Below are 16292 nucleotides of genomic sequence, written 5' to 3'. Positions count from 1 at the left end.
TGCACCTTGTTCCGGCGCGCAGACATGCGCAGATGCGATTTCCAGTATCTGCACGTGTGCAGATGCGATTTCCAGCGTAGTGCTGCACAGTTTAGTGCAGTGCGTGGGGAACTCGCCAAGTGGGCGGCTCAGTTCAGGGGCAGCTCATGGGCCGGTAAAACTGTCTTCGTGGGCCACATCCGGCCCATGGGCCGCACGTTGCCGACCCCTGGCTAAAATCTTCAGAGCAATCTGAAGCTGTGGAAACTATAGCTCTGTGAATAGGGGTCTTGGGTCTCCTAACAACTGTCAGCACTGTTAACGAATGTCAGCTCCCAGAAATCTTTGGGGGAAGCCACAACTGTTCAAAGAGGCATCATAGTATTTTTAATGTGCAGCGTGAACATGGCTCAACTGTCTGCAAATGTCTCTCTCTTGCTCTTACCCCTCATTTACTTACAAAAAAAATTTAAATACTCTTATCACTCTTACATAAAAATATCAAAGTGGTCTGCAATGAAAATGCAGAAAACTGTGCCTGCATAGGCTTGATGGGAAAGTTTTCAGCAGGTGTTTAAAAGTTGAAACAGAAGGCGCACCTGATGACTCGATGTCTCTGCATCACTGTTTCTGCGACTGCCAGCAAATAACAAATTCAGTCTTTATCGAGCAACCCTCACATAGCCTCTGGAAATACGGGAAGGAGGGCAAGGCCAGGGTCATGATGAAACTTCTAATTAACAATGGCTGTAATTTCCTGGAACACCCACCTCAGTTGGACCACAGGGCACGCCCACCACATGTTGAACTTTGTGCCAAATCGATTGCATCCTCTCCAACACAACCTACTTAGAGTCCTAGCCATGTGACCTAGTTTCTGCAGCATCGTGTTCCAGTGATAAATCAATTTCAGCATGGTTTCCCTCAGTCTCGCAAGGACAGATTTCAAAAGCAGTGTTAGAAATTCAGATATATAAGCTAGGCGGCCAAACGGCACCTTAAACCTAGGTTATGGTTACCACAACAGTATGTGTATTCACCAGGGGGTTGCATAGATGAGGCTTCCAACATTACAATTCTATGATCTCAACTATATTGCTTGATTGTAGCTTCCTCTTACAACAATTCACCTGTCCCAGTACGCAAGAAGGAGAAACACACACAGGGGAAATGGAACAGGGATTAACTATGGACTAAGGCAGAGGTTTTTAAGCTGTGATTGCCAACCCAGCGCCCAGAAATCTCCACATAGTCGCAACTGGACCCGGACCAGTAGCAAAACACACCAGGAGAATTTCAAACACTGTTCAAAGGCAATCGCAACCCCACAGCAATCCACGTATTTCCCACAATGTCACACCCAAGATCTCCCTCCCAGACTTTGCACAATCTGATCAATGATCAAAAGGTCCCAGACAGAACAAGAGTCCAATACGCTAACATGACCCCTTTCAGGTAAGGTTTTGTGTTAATGCACCAGGTGAGATCCTTAGGAATAGTCCCCATTCTTTACAAAGCTTTACAGAACATCTGAACCTGCATTATTTGTAGCCAATGAAACAGTACATCGCTCAGCTCAATGTTGAGCTCCACCTAAAGGTTGGCCAGCTATAAATATATCATTTATTTGATGGAGACCCTTGCTCTCTCACTTGCTGCACTTTACCCAGATGATCAAAGCGTGGGTGGCACAAAAAAGGGTAGTGGCAGTGTTTTGCCCATTTCTGCCACAATTTCAGAGTTACTCTTAAGAAGGAATTCAAGATCGCTCTAAGTTTTCCCTGGGTGGCCCTGCTTCATGGCCCACCTTCCCACATTTTCAATAGTTTTTAAAGGCATTACTGTTTCCAGTAATTTAAAGCATTCCCCTTCATTGAAAACAACAAGAAATCATGTTAACCAGTAGCTACCAATATAAACAATCAAATCTAGATTTCACAATAAACCACTTTTTGCCTCTTCTACAGGTCATTGCAAATTAAGCAACATGGGTTACAGCAAGCCCATGCCTTGCAGGACAGGGCTCTTCAAAAGATGCTTGCTTTGGGGCATTTAGAATCAGAAGGGAAGAGATTTCACAAAGGGTTAAAGCAAGGACTAGATAATAATAATAATAATAATAATAATAATAAATTTTATTTATATCCCGCCCTCCCCAGCCGAAGCCGGGCTCAGGGCGGCTAACAATAATCAAATAATCAAATAATCACACATTCAAAATATTCATTATAAAAATTAAAATCAAATTAGTGGCAACCGATTAAGCAATATTCTGTGCAGGTTGCCAGAGGAGGGAGTCAGGCTGCGCCCTGACCAAAGGCCTGGTGGAACAACTCTGTCTTGCAGGCCCTGCGGAAAGATGTCAGGTCCCGCAGGGCCCTAGTCTCTTGTGACAGAGCGTTCCACCAGATTGGAGCCGCAGCCGAGAAGGCCCTGGCTCTAGTTGAGGCCAGCCATGATTCAATTTAATTAAAAGCAGCCGTGAGTTCCCAAGATGAAAAACTGCTGTTGGAAACAATGAGAGACTACCAAAGCAATCCTGACCAGTAGATCTGCTGGCTGGAGTGAATGGGGTGGATGTGCCAGAAGGGGTGGGGCATATCTTCATCGGTAGAGTTTCCCCCGAGTTTTCGGTAGATCTATCCCTGGCAGTGTTTCTGCTGTTTGTAAGCCCCCAAACAGGCTGCTCCAGGCCAGTGTTAGTGGACACCTTGGATCTTATGGATCCAAAGCCCCTTCATTCTTCCAAGAGGTCTATCAGACCCATCAACTACACCAGCCAATTAATACCTGCCTTCAGGGGCAAGATTTGAAGCCAAGATCTACCAGGAATAAACAAAAAAAGAGAGTCACACACAATAAACCTGGGCTGCTATGAGCCAGGACAGCAACAGATGGGTGATAGCTCCAGTGATGTACAGTGGTACCTCGGGTTACATACGCTTCAGGTTACAGACTCCGCTAACCCAGAAATAGTGCTTCAGGTTAAGAACTTTGCTTCAGGATGAGAACAGAAATCGTGCTCCGGCGATGCGGCAGCAGCAGGAGGCCCCATTAGTTAAATTGGTGCTTCAAGTTAAGAACAGTTTCAGGTTAAGAACAGACCTCCGGAACGAATTAAGTACTTAACCTGAGGTACCACTGTATACAGTACAATTGCTCTGCCCATTTTTTGCAAGCAAGTTCAGAAACACCCTTTTCCAAAAACACAAGGTTAGAGAGTATTTCTTCTGGCCTAAAATACAATGGAATTTCTCTTAACGATTTGATAATTGATCTATGGAGTTCTTTGATGCAAGTCATATGATTCATGAGAGCTACAGATGTATTACCTTTCCATTCCATCCTTCCTCCAAGGAACTTGAGGTGGAATAGTCGGCTCCCTTCCCTTGTAAGCAAGAACCCTGTGAGGCAGATTAGGCTAAGAGCTGCTAACTATCCCAAAATGACACAATGAGTATAATGGGTGGCGTAGGGATTCTGATTTAGAAAAGGGTGGCTCATTGAAAAAGGGCTCTTGCACCTTTAATAATGGTGGTGAAGAGGGATTCTCAGCAGGTATAGCTTGTTGTGCAAAGTGAAGGAAATCCCATCCTAATATTCACCCCGCCACTCCAAAAAGTGGCCTCTTTTTCTAGAAACCGGCTCTCAATCTACCACAGAAACTCAAGCAGTTCAGAAGGCTTTCATATTGAAGCCAAAAGAGACTGGATATCTGCTTTGGCTTTTTACATCACAATCTTGAGAAATTCACTCAGCACCACCGTCCTGGTTTTTAAGCAGAGGTTGGATGGCTATCTGCAATGTATGATCTAGTTGAGATTCCAGCATTGCAAGGGGGCTGGACTAGAGGATATTGGGAGCCCTTCCAACTCTACAATTCTATGATTCCATAAATAGAATCTGAAGATACTTCAAGATGATGCACTTTTAAAAAATGCCACCACCAATCCAACATGTAAAGTGGGAAGAGTGTAGCTACTTCCACACACTTGTCTTCAGCTCTGAAATTAAAACAGAAGGAGCCATAACTTCCAAAGCACCATACTGGTGAAATTGGTAAAAATAGTAAGTCTTACACACACACACACACACACACACACACACACACTTGAATCCAGGCTAGTCCTAATGCAGAGAACCAGTGTTTCACAATATAGTTTCTCCTATGGAACAAAAAAGTCTGAATGGTGAATGATAGATTGCAATTATTTAAGAACTAGCAACTACAAGATCATCTTGGCTATTTCTTAGTGCAGACCCAGGTGATTGAGCCTGAGCTTCCACTGCCGCCGCTGCCCCACCATGAACCATTTTAATTTCTTCAGTAATGTTTTATTTTGGATGTGATGTTTTAATGCAGATTGTGAACTGCTTTGACATTTTATATATATATATATATATATATATATATATATATATATATATGCTTTCGTAGATTTTCACGGGTACAGGAATGTAGGTTTTGGTGTCCTCGGGTGTCTTCCCGTGTAAAAGTTGGGGTGTCTAGGCGACGTTTCGACGAGGTCTCACTCGTCATCTTCAGGCTGGTGCTTTCGGCTTCTTGTTACTGGAACAGAAACAAGAAAAAGGCACACTAGCCTGGGAACTTCCTCTCTGCCCAGAACATTGGAGGCTATACACCACACCCCCTCTACAGTATTTATAGGAACTCAAACACTGAGATCCTGCTCTGTTCCAGTAACAAGAAGCCGAAAGCACCAGCCTGAAGATGACGAGTGAGACCTCGTCGAAACGTCGCCTAGACACCCCAACTTTTACACGGGAAGACACCCGAGGACACCAAAACCTACATATATATATATATATATATTATAAAAAGTGGTATAGGAATTAAATGAATAAATAAATAAATACATGCATGGCTATGAGTAACTATGGACATATTTAAACCAGGACATCTCAATGGAGTTTTGCTACCCAGTATGAAGGGGTGGAAGGGACTTGGTTTTATTTCAACAGAGGTGCAAACACAAATGAAACACCAAAGGAGGAAGTGAGAAATGCAACATCCTAAGAAACAGGAACAAAAATAAAATACAAGAGAGCAACACTTTTAATTGAACTAACCCCCTGCCACTTAAGAGTATGACAGCTTTTGAGTTCCACAGAGCTTTTCATCAGACGGAATGCAATCAAAAGGCAGATATTTGCAATACACAACGCTTTTATAGCACTAGAACTGTGCTATTAAATCTGTTATTAGAGCTCATCATCTATTGAAAAAAAGTTTGTTTTTCCAGGGGCGGCAGCCAGGGGTGGGGCAGAAATCAAAAACAACTCACCTCCCACCGTCGACTTGTAGTGTTTGTTGAAACTATCGTTGGCATACCGCTGGACCAGTGACGTCTTCCCAACTGTGGCATCCCCAATAATCAGTACTTTGAACATATGGTCGTGATGGCCCATGGTTTGGAACAGCCAAGTAAACTAAAGGGAGCGCACGCCGCCGTTTCCTCAATTCTTCGGAGGGGACAGCAGCCACTTGGGAGGCAAGGACTCCTCACTTTTCCCTAGAGGGCGAAAAAAAAATCTGTGCATTCAAAAGCAGCCTCCAAAGCCCAGGCAGGCGATGCAGAGCTTAGCGCTTCTCGGTTTTCCATCTGGAGTAAGCAAACACCTCTAAGAAACAGGGATCTTGCGAAGCCACCGAGCACCACGGGGTTGGGGGGGGGTCAGTATGCAACTTTTACGTTTAATTGTCCGCTCCCTCCTGCAGGTCCAGCTCTCGCTGAGCGCAGAGAGGCAGCAAGCAGTGTTTTCAATTGTTTGCACCCAGGAGAAGACTCACCGGCCCTACCTTACGCGTTTAAAACGCACCAAGCGGATCCCAAAGAGGAGTTCTCCACCCGACGAGTAGCGAAAGCAAAACACACTGTCAGCAGCAGCCGGGCGCTCGCTGGGGAGGAAACCAAATCTGTACACGCCGTTGCACCACACAAGCATAAAAGTCTTTGCAGGGAAAGCGTTTGCATTGCCGTTTGCTTAGAAAGAGGCTTAAGCTCTTGAGGGGATCCTCATCCTGCAACTAGCGCGCCTCTTGCCGCGGCTTCTGCGCTGCCGAGCCTTTTCCGCATTCTCCTGGCCGTCATGTGAGAGAGGGCGGGGCGGCTGCCTCGCCCCGTCGGAGGAACTACAGTACCCAGCATGCATGGGGCGAAGCGCCCCCTATTAAATCCGTAAGCAGGAGCGGCTGCCTCGTGGGAAATGTAGTGTTTTAGGGAAGGAAAAGTGTAGCCGTGGTCTGTCCTTCAAGAGGCAAACACCGCGGCTCGTGCGATGTATAGATTTCTATATAGTGCAATGTTGGTAGGGTCGGATTTAGGTTTGATGAGGCCCTAAGCTACTGAAGGTAATGGGGCCCTTTGTATGTCCAGCTGTCCTTTATCAACAACAAATTATCGCTGTTTTTTTGTGTTGAATATATGCTATATGGTAATTTATGGACCTAATAGTTATCTAAAGCCATTTGCACATAGCAAAATATGTATTTTATCAAAGTAATTGTTGAACTGAAATACAATTAAGAAGTATATTAATAGTGACATTTGGGGGGGGGGGCAAGAGAGTGGGGCCCTAAGCTATAGCATGTTTAGCTTATATGCAAATCCAGCACTGCATGTTGGTCTATAAAATCTCCTCCAATGCCAGCTGTTGAATTTTGCACTATTATTATTTATTAAATTTATATACCGCCCTTCACCCGCAGATCTCAGGGCGGTTCACTACATAAAAATACAAGATAAAAGCACAAAATGCATGATAGAAACAAGAATGAAAAAGCACAAACCAATAACCCGTCTCTTATACAGTGGTACCTTGGGATGCGAATGGGATCCGTTCTGGAGCCCTGTTCACATCCTGAACGCAACGTAAGACGTGATGGCGCGTTTGCATGTGCGCAGGTCGCATTTTGAGCGTCTGCGCATGCGTGAGCAGCGAAACCCGGAAGTAACGCACTCCGTTACTTCCGGGTTGCCACAGAGCGCAACTCTAACGCACTCAACCTGAAGCACATTCAACCCGAGGTATGACTGTATACACATTTAAAAGGGGTATAAGATGCCAATCAGCCAAAGGCCTGGTTAAAGAGGAATGTTTGTGTCTGGTGCCTAAAGGTGTTTAATGAAGGTGCCAGGTGAACCCCTCTGGGAAGAGCATTCAACAAAAGGGGAGCCACTGCAGAAAAGGCCCATTCTCATGTTGCTATCCTCTGGACCGTTCATGGAGGAAGCACATGAACGAGGACCTCAGATGATGCTCTCAGGGTCTAGGTAGCTTCCTATGGAGAGAGGAGGTCCTTGGGGTATGCAAGTGCTTAAAAGAAACACTTTCCTCCATCCTCTTTCTCTGTGCCACGCACCATTTTATAATCTTCCTAGGGGAGCTGCATCCCTTTGATCATTTTGGTTCCCCTTTCCTGAACCTTTCTCAACTCTACCATATCGTTTTAAAGTGAGGGGACCAGAATTGAATATAGTATTCAAATGTCCCCATCATTCTGTGTCTGGAAAAAAGCCAACCAAAGAAGAATGGCAAATCAAGTTGATGGACTATGCTGAAATGGCAAAATTAACTGGGAAGCTCAGGAACCAAGAAGACAATAAATTTTAAAAAGAATGGGAAATGTTTATAATGTATTTAGAAAATTATTGCAAACAGGTCAAAACATTAGCAGGATTCTAAATGCACCTGTAATGTAACAGAAAGTATAGATAACTTAAGAAAATGAAAAATTGGGGAAGTATTGATATGCAGCTGAAAATAAAATTAAGATGATCTTTTGATGTAAGTTTATTCTTCTTCTTTCTTTTCTGTTTCTATTTTTTCTTTCTTTATTTTTGAAAATCAAATTAAAAAAATATAAAAAACAAAAAAGGAAAAAGCTGCTATGAGCGCTACATTTCTTCCTCTCATAAATAAATCCGTTAAAGGCAAATCTATATAATTTACCATTGCTGGTAGGAATGGATTTCCAGAGAGGTAGTCATGTTAGTCTCTTGCAGCACATCAATCAACAGGGTATTGTGACACCTTGAAGACCAACACATTTATTATGAAATAAACTTCACGCCTGTAGATGCATGAAGTAAAATCTTAGTTGGCAGGAGACAATAGCAAGATGGGAGTTCAAAGGAAATGAAATGCAAACACTATAGTCAGAGATAATTAGGGCTTAGATATGCATTAAATAGGCACACCTTTAACCCTTGAGAGTAGCAGATTGGTAATAATTGAGATGATTGCATTGCAGACACCTGTAGTATAGCAGGGAGCCATTCACAAGAAACAGTCAGGATATCTGTGCTAATGAACAGAATGAAAATCCTTTTCTCAACTGAACTCACATGTGTTCTCATTGAACTTCAAGAGGTGCCCCTTGAAGACCTTCATATTTCGACTATGCAACGGTTTAAATTTTTGTTGTTGTTCAGCCATTCATTGTAATAATTTTGTACTTTATGGTGTTTTATTTTCTATTGCATAAACTGCTGTACAGACCATGTTATATTCTATAAATAAAATAAATAGGGTTGTGTCCAACATTCCTACTCCACTATTGCAAAGGGCATGTGCTCACAGGACAGAACTTTCCCCTGCTCTCCCCTGCAGCCCACCCCCACAAGCTCTGGAGGGTGTGGGGGACTCTCCAGAAAATATTTTTGGGAGTATGCAGGAGTATAGGAAACAGAACTCCCCTGGATCTGCTTTGGATACAACCCATAAACTTTTTGATGAATTGTAATTCAGTTGTTCAAAGTTGCATTCTCCCTTTGAAGTTCACTAAGATCACTTAGAGTTGGAATCAACACAAATAAAACAAGTTCTGAAAATTCTTTTTAAAAAGTGTTTTTAAAAATACATTGAACTTTCCATAAGGCTCGCCATTGCCATCTAGTGTCACATTGTATATTGCACTTAAAACACACTTAAAATGTTTTATTTGCAGCTGTATAGCTGATTCCTGGAATCATCTATGGATATTGCCATTTCCCATGAGGGATTTTTGTCAATTCATTTGTTTGTATACTGACCTGTCTGTCCAGTGTAGAATGCAGAAGGCCATCAGTGAGTTGTCAGCATAAACCACATAGAAGATGAGCAGATAATGAATCCCTTCTACTTTATATGCTTACCAGCTAAGGTTTTACTCTATTCATTTCAGTAAGTGGGCTTGAGCCCATGAAAGCTTGTGCTGTCTTCTCCCTCCAAATCCACAGATTATTCACTGATTGTTTAATGTCATCAAACTTTCACTTTGTCTAGCTTTATTTACTTAATTATTCTACCTTTGACCAGCAATTTAAAGCAGCATTGAACTACTGATGGAAGCAGATCTCAGGTTTATATTCCCTGGCGAGTACTAGCTGACCAGAAACCAACATATTCTGGAGAGCTGGGACTGATTTTTAAATATAATCATAGAACTGTATAGTTGGAAGGAACCATGAGGGTAATCTAGTCCAACTCCTTGCAGGAATCTTTTGCCCAACATGAGGCTTGAACCCACGAGCCTGAGATTAAGAGTCCCGTGCTTTCATGCTCTACAAACTGCACTATTTCCTGTGTGACTCACTTTGTCTTTTAAAGAAGGTGAGCACATGACCAGAAGTTATGCAATGTAGGCAGGATGAGTGGTGTTAAAAGAATATCACATGGCCTAGTAATAGGAGAAAGCTGTGAGGGCTGGACATTGGAGTAGGGCAGGGCAGGCAGACAAGGGAAATTTAGGGACTGTGGATCAGAGCACCTATGGGGCTTGGAAGTGGGGGTTGTGTTTTACATACCAATAGGATCAGTGAAGCTTCAACTGCAGACCTTTTTTAACCAACAGAAAACCACCACAAGCTGTATAAAGAAATGTCATCTTTATTTTACCAAATATAATTTATCAGTTAAATTGGCATCTGTCAATTCAGTTACAGCAACTATAAATAATGAGTTTCTTTTTCTTTTAATAAAGGTGTAAACCAATAGCTTCATCGTCATTTGCAGCCAGGTTTAAATATACATGCATTTGAGTGCAACCGGTGAGAATAAAATTATTATTCAATGCTTTGAGATTAAATTCTGTTCATATACACCCACTTTGTTCCCCCATCTCACCCCACTGCATACATAATAAAATCTAGGGATCCCACCCAAGTGACATGCACACACTCCAGCTCCTGGGGCTAAGTCTTGCAGCCAAGACCAGCAGAGTTACACTCTTTCATGGGATGCACAGACACAGACTTTGACTAGAGAAATGGATGTAATGAGGAAGAAAAGATGTTCAAAGGGGATTCCATGTATAAAGAAACGGATTGCTCAAATGTTACAAAGCTGAAAACGTAGATGCATCCAACAGTACAACACATACAGAGGGGAGACAGATGAAGGTCATTATAGAAGTTTAACCTTTAACAGCTATGGGAAGGCAAGATGAAAGTCCTGGGCCCCTTAGATAACACTGAGTTATGTTGACAAAGCCCATTCTTAAGCAGAAACGGAGTTATTTACAAGTACTCCCAGTTGAAAGTCAGAAGGGTATCGCTTTCAGCTGTGCAAAAACTCTTATTCACAGAAGTTTGACATCTATATCCACATCTACTGTGCCACATAATTAAGGCTCCCCTGCAATGTAGACTGAAAAGTTGGCCTTAGATACACTTTTGCACTGTGGTCCCAAAGCTTTGTTCTTGATGGCTTGGTATGAGGGCGCCAATGCTCAGGGCAGTCTGAAATAGGCCTCCTGAAACCACAGGACTATGCTAAAACAGCCCCTGTTTAAGATTAACAGCCTCAAGAGTACAGTGGTCCAATTGAGCCCTTTATGCACCACTCTGGCACAAATTTCCATCTAGATCTTTCATTTTGATCACAGTTCAAGCCTTCTGAACTGGAGTAACACTGCCTCCAAGAGTTATTTAGAAGGTCAGGGTCCCAAATCCAAATTTTATAGGAAACTCATTTATGCTCTAGCCCAGCAAGCATAATTGTTGCTAGCAAAAGGTGCCCTGTTATGCTTAGTGGGTTTTTTAAAATATAAAAAGGCAATACACCTTTCTGAAGGCAACAGGTATTCTATCTAATCTCGGGCCTGTTAGGCATAGCAAGTCAAATCTAGTACCCCAATCTTCTTCAGAAGACCATTGTGTATTCCAGACACAGCCATACTAATTTCCTCTCTGCATTTCAGTTTCATTTAGGAATTAAAGCCAAAAGGAGAAAACACATTATGAAATGATGCTCCACTGTGGAGAAGCTAATGGAGAAGTAAGTAAAGAGAGCTTAAGTCAGACATGGCCAAACTGGGCCCTCCAGATGTTTTGGGACTACAACTCCCATCATCCCTAGCTAACAGGACTAGTGGTCAGGGAAGATGGGAAGTGTAGTCCCAAAACATCTGGAGGGCCAAGTTTGGCCATGCCTGGCTTAAGTAGAGTTTGCATTGAAGAAATGTGTTTGATTAGAGTGCCTAACAAGAATAGGTAGACATGACCTACATGCAAGTAAATACCAGCACAAGAGGCCCCCATCTAAGGACAATCTGGAGTCTTCACTTTCATTCCTAGGTTGAATGAAATGGTCCCCTTGTCACACCTTGTTTTAGGGAAGCAACGTGGCTGTTTCCATTTACGTTATCTTGAGCTACTCATTCGAAGGGTTCCAGCTCCATGAGGGCCAGAGCATGGGGCTTGCAGAACTTGTGGTGAGCATGGTGCACTTCAAAAGAGGAAATGCATTGCTCACAGAAGCTAATCTGTATTTCCCCCAATGTTCCCTGGCCAGCGGAGCTCAGAATGCAGTAAAATCCAGAATGCTCAGCCTCTAGGTTCCCCAGTACTTGGAGTCTTCTACAGAACTTTTGAGACTAAAAATAAATGTCATGCTTCCAAAATAAATTTTAAAAATGCTGTGTCAGTTTCCGGACAGTTACTCTGTCAGACTGGATGACATTTCTTCAGATTCACAGTCATAAAATAGAACAATTTATTTTTAATACTACCAACCTTAGCCAGAACCTGCTAGTGTTGAAAGTGAGAGATGGGTCTTACTTGCTGCCATGTAATGCACCCACAAACAAACCCAGGATGTGCCATATTTAATGACCTCAACATAGAGAGGGTAACCTCTAGGAATTTATTTGACAGAGTGGGGGGGGGGGAGGTACACCAAGCTGATCTTCCAGACAAACACTTAAGACATACAAGTGAAGAGCTTTCATCCCTGAATACGTGAAGACTTTTGATATGAACCAACTGCTTTGTACTATATAAGGATACATAGGTGACACATCGCTAGGTTGACTGGGAAATATCCAGCATCTGTGCTGTTGCAGATGCCCTCAGATAACTTGTGTTGAGAACTCAGGGGCTGCAAAGCACCCACAGTTGACGTCAAAGTGCAGCACCATGACTCATCTCAACACCAGAATTTAAAATTTGGAGACAATGAGAATATGAAACCAGTTGGTTCATCGTTTTTCAGATCAAAATGGACCATTCATAAACGAAGCAGCATAGAAGAGGCAATAGGTTTAAAAAGGCATTAGGTGAGAGCAAGCGCCCAGGTTCTGTGTAAAGCAGTGAAAATCCAACTCTCCTTAACAGCGATAGGCAGCTGAGTATAAGCTGTACTTTGTATCAGCCTTTTTAAAATAACAGATGATCATGTTTTTGCAAGGGAACTGGCACTAAGTGGCAACTAACAGGAACAAGGTGGATCTTGGCTGTATCACTTTTTTAAGACTATAGTATAAAATAGTGGAAGTCCACCATAATCATCTCTTCTTGAGTCAGGCTTTTGTGGACTCCTCAGCAGAGAATGATTTTGGTCTATTCCCACCAATCATTCTGTTATTCTGAGTAGCCCAACATCCTTTAAAGAACATTCAGCCTAGGGTAGGATGCAACACAGTCAGTGAGTTACAGTGCAGTCTACTAATGGCAAGTGGTCAATTTTCTGAGCCACGAAGGTCTTGTTAGTGGTCAAATGAGATGCAGTACTAGTGCTGACAAATTGAAGGAAGCATGCACAGAACCCAAACCACTGAATCCGATTCAGAATCCAGTTGTGACAATAGGCAAATAACTTTTTATACCTAATTTAAATAACAAAGCAAATATGAATTGCATCTCTCTCAAACATAAACACACACACACACACACACACACAGAGGCCCTTCACATTTAGTGTCTTGAATGGGTGCAAACTGGGGAAGGTGGGATTTCTTAAAAATCTGATCAATTGTTCTGTAATATCCTTTAGTTCAGATATTAACCATTATGAAATTGCACTTGGTGATTGTCATTACATATTGTCATTACATATTTTTCTTCTTCTTTTATCCTTCCTAAAACATTTTTTTCCTGTACAAACTTGGCTTGAAATATAAACCACATAAAATTCCCATTGAAAATAATGAGAATCCAGTATCAAAGTTAAAGTCCCAAAGAGAGACAGCGGGTGGCAAGCAAGGCTTTGTAGAAGGGGTGGGGGTGGGGAATGTCACTGAAGGAAAAGAGCCGGGGAGTGGAGATGCTGAGGAAGGGTAGCTTCAGTCCCCTACGTCTGTGTCTCGGTCCCCAATGAGCCAGAGAATATGGAAGCTGAGGGCCAGCAGACCTGTCCCAAGCAAGTCACCCAGCGCTGTCAGGTAAGGTATAGAAAAGTTGTCCGGGTCCATGCCTCTGCCCCACATCCAGTGGACCATCCAGTCGGCAATGTAGAGAAGAATGAGAACCTAGAAGACAGAAGCACAATGCGTCACATTAGCCACTGATGCCAAGGCCACTGGAATTGCATGTTTGGTCTGGAACTGAAGCACTAAAGCAAGCCTGGTATACACAGCATTATCCAATATTTTATGATAATGGAAGCCCCAATTCAGTAATAAGGGCACAACAGCCACTCCTGTGCAAATGTGGTGGATTAACGGGGATTAATGGGGACACAGCTCTTTTGGGAAAGACTCCCCACTTCTAGCAATGCAGTTAAGTTCCAATTCTAAAGTCATCCAGTAGATTTACAGGGCCTTCCTCTTCAGATGCTAAGCATCTACATCTTTTCCAGTCCCAGGGCCACATTCCCTTCTAGGAGCCACACGCCAACAGGGGATGGGGCCAGAAGGAAAAGCAGGCAGAGCAACAAAAGCAGATTTTCCATGTGTATAGCGCGTTTCTACATAAACAGCCCCCCCCCCCCGTTCTTCAATCCAAGGAAGCAAGAGGCACAGTCAGAGTTGAAGGACACATTCCAGTCAGGCAAAAGCCCTCAAGAAGGTTGCAGAGCAGGGCTAGTGAGCTTGTGCAGCCTAGAGAGATTCCCAAGGGCCAGATGGAGAGACTTGGAGGACCACATTTGGCCCTCAGGAGTCAGGGCTCAGGGGTCAAAATGTGGTTAGCCACCCCTGCTGCATTTGCGACCCTCCTGTTCATTCTGCCGAATGGAGCCCAGGACCTCTATCCCAAAGTCCTGCCCTGATGGCACTACTATAGCAGGGCGAGCAACGACAGCGAGCTGACTGGAAGAGAGAAGACTCTATAGTCTGAAATACTGCGACTGCTCTCACCTCTGGCCTCCTCTCTCTACAGCCCCAGGACCTATGGCCAATTGGCAGGGCAAGTGATGCTCTGCACATGGCTACTCATGAGAAACAACTGACTGCCCACCTCGCTTGCTGATGCTCCTCAGCCTGGTGGAGGTGTGAATGAAAGCCATTTTTATTTTTTTAAAATTTTATTAAAGATTTTCTTGTTTTACAGAAGTATGTGTAATGTCTCTCGTATTTTTTCCATGTAACATTTTTACAAATCAGTTTCATTTGTTGAGACATTGGGGGGGGGGAGATGGGGGGGTAGGGTGGCGATGTTTCTATTTTGCTTAATGTATGTAGGGTTTCGTGTCAGCGTTGCTCGTGCAGGTTCTCTGCTGTTCATTTGTGTTTCTTTGGTGGTGAGAGAGGTTGGGGCTGGCCTAGGGTGTGGTTGTTTGTTTGTGATTGGCTGTGGTGATCTTTGTTTTCGTGTGTGAGTGGGGTGGGTGGGTGTTTTGGATCAGGTTAGCCATATTGATTTGTATGCTGTTGGTGGGTTATTGTCATTGTCCTGTTGGGCTGTGTATGTGATAAAGGGGAGCCATACCGGGGTAAAGGCGTCTTCTTCTGTTTGTCCCTGTGTCAGTTTCAGGTTATTGGTTAATTTTTCTAGTAGGGCTGTTTCCCATACTATTTGGTACCATTGGTCCATGCTTACTCCTGACAGGTCTCTCAAATTACCATTACTGCAAATTGTTGTAAGTTGTAAGAGAAATACTATCTTGACTGGCAGAATCTGAGAACAAGGTGAAGATTCCATGGAAGAAGATTGGAAAAAATTTAAAGTTTATTTACAGAAACATTGCAAAATTAAGGAATGTTAGAAGGTTGTTGGAATGAAGTAATGTGGTTTTAGCAGAAATGATATAAAGGATTAGGTTAAAATTGATTTATTAATTGGTAAAAGACGAGAATTACAGTATATTAAGATAAATTATTAGGATAAAAACAAAGCTGGAAAGGATTTGCTGAAACATCTAATTGAACTAGAATACAAAAAAGGGAGGTGTGAGGAGGTCAAGGAAATAAGTAAAGGAAAGAAAGCTATGTAAAGGTCTGATCTGTTTTTTTTTCTTTTTTAATTGTTTGTTTGTACTTCTTATGTCTTTTTTATTTTTATTTTTTATTGTTCCTCTTTGTAATCTTCAAAATTTGAATAAATATTATTTAAAAAAAGAGAGAGAGAGAAATACTATCTTATGCAAAGGTCTCCCTCCAGACCTTTGGAAATGAAGCAACCTGTACTATGCAATGTCCCTGGAATGATAAGTTCACCAAAGTTCCCTTCTAAACTTTCCAAGCTCCTGCAAGCATAGTGGGGGTCCAGGAGCTGCATCTGGCAGGATGTTTCCTGTCTTCCCAGGAGAACTGCAAGTCACTTCCCTGAGGTTTCGTTCAGCTGCTGACATGACTCAGAGTCTGCAGCTACTTCCCCAAGCATCAAGGAAGTGGTCAGTTTCGGCAGAAAGTTCCCTGGCCACAGCCTCTCTTTCCTCCCGCGCTTTGCAGTTTGTGCCCAAGAATTATGGGAAGCCAAAATCCACTACAAGGACAGCTGAGAGTAATCAGAACCCTCAGCATCCATTTCACTAGCCTCGTTCCCACCCCCTTCCATCATTCATTCTGGCTGACTTGACAACTTACTACTGGGTAAATAAAGTCCTGAACAAGGGAGGGAGGGAATGGCATGCCCCACATCTCTTTTTCTCAG

General features: G+C 43.0%; 2 protein-coding genes and 1 long non-coding RNA gene across 7 annotated transcripts in view; 1 reads left to right on the top strand and 2 right to left on the bottom strand.

Annotated features, from left to right (window-relative positions):
• RAB29 (RAB29, member RAS oncogene family) overlaps positions 1-6092 on the bottom strand; it is an 18491-nt gene extending 12399 nt beyond the window's left edge. Inside the window, exons 1-2 of one of the 3 annotated variants that reach the window (XM_081865268.1) lie at positions 5792-6092; positions 5286-5513 (exon numbers count right to left, since the gene is read on the bottom strand). In XM_081865268.1, coding sequence (XP_081721394.1) covers positions 5286-5409 — 124 coding nt within the window. In that variant the 5' untranslated portion in view covers positions 5410-5513; positions 5792-6092. The remainder of the gene's footprint in view (positions 1-5285; positions 5514-5791) is intronic. The other 2 variants (XM_081865269.1, XM_081865270.1) reach the window with 2 other exon arrangements.
• Positions 1-11961, top strand: part of LOC309343594 — a 16629-nt gene extending 4668 nt beyond the window's left edge. The window contains exon 2 of the long non-coding RNA XR_014157344.1: positions 11379-11961. This is a non-coding gene — a long non-coding RNA (uncharacterized lncRNA). The remainder of the gene's footprint in view (positions 1-11378) is intronic.
• Positions 9853-16292, bottom strand: part of SLC41A1 (solute carrier family 41 member 1) — a 39288-nt gene continuing 32848 nt past the window's right edge. For all 3 annotated transcript variants that reach the window (XM_081865248.1, XM_081865249.1, XM_081865250.1), the window contains exon 11: positions 9853-13729. In XM_081865248.1, the coding sequence (XP_081721374.1) occupies positions 13544-13729 (186 nt within the window). In that variant the 3' untranslated portion in view covers positions 9853-13543. The remainder of the gene's footprint in view (positions 13730-16292) is intronic.

This window comes from Podarcis erhardii, assembly GCF_964252035.2.
Source record: "Podarcis erhardii genome assembly, chromosome: 6".
NCBI classification, from domain to species: domain Eukaryota; kingdom Metazoa; phylum Chordata; class Lepidosauria; order Squamata; family Lacertidae; genus Podarcis; species Podarcis erhardii.
Note: the sequence above shows the minus strand (reverse complement) of the source record. Positions and strands in the feature narration are given on the sequence as shown.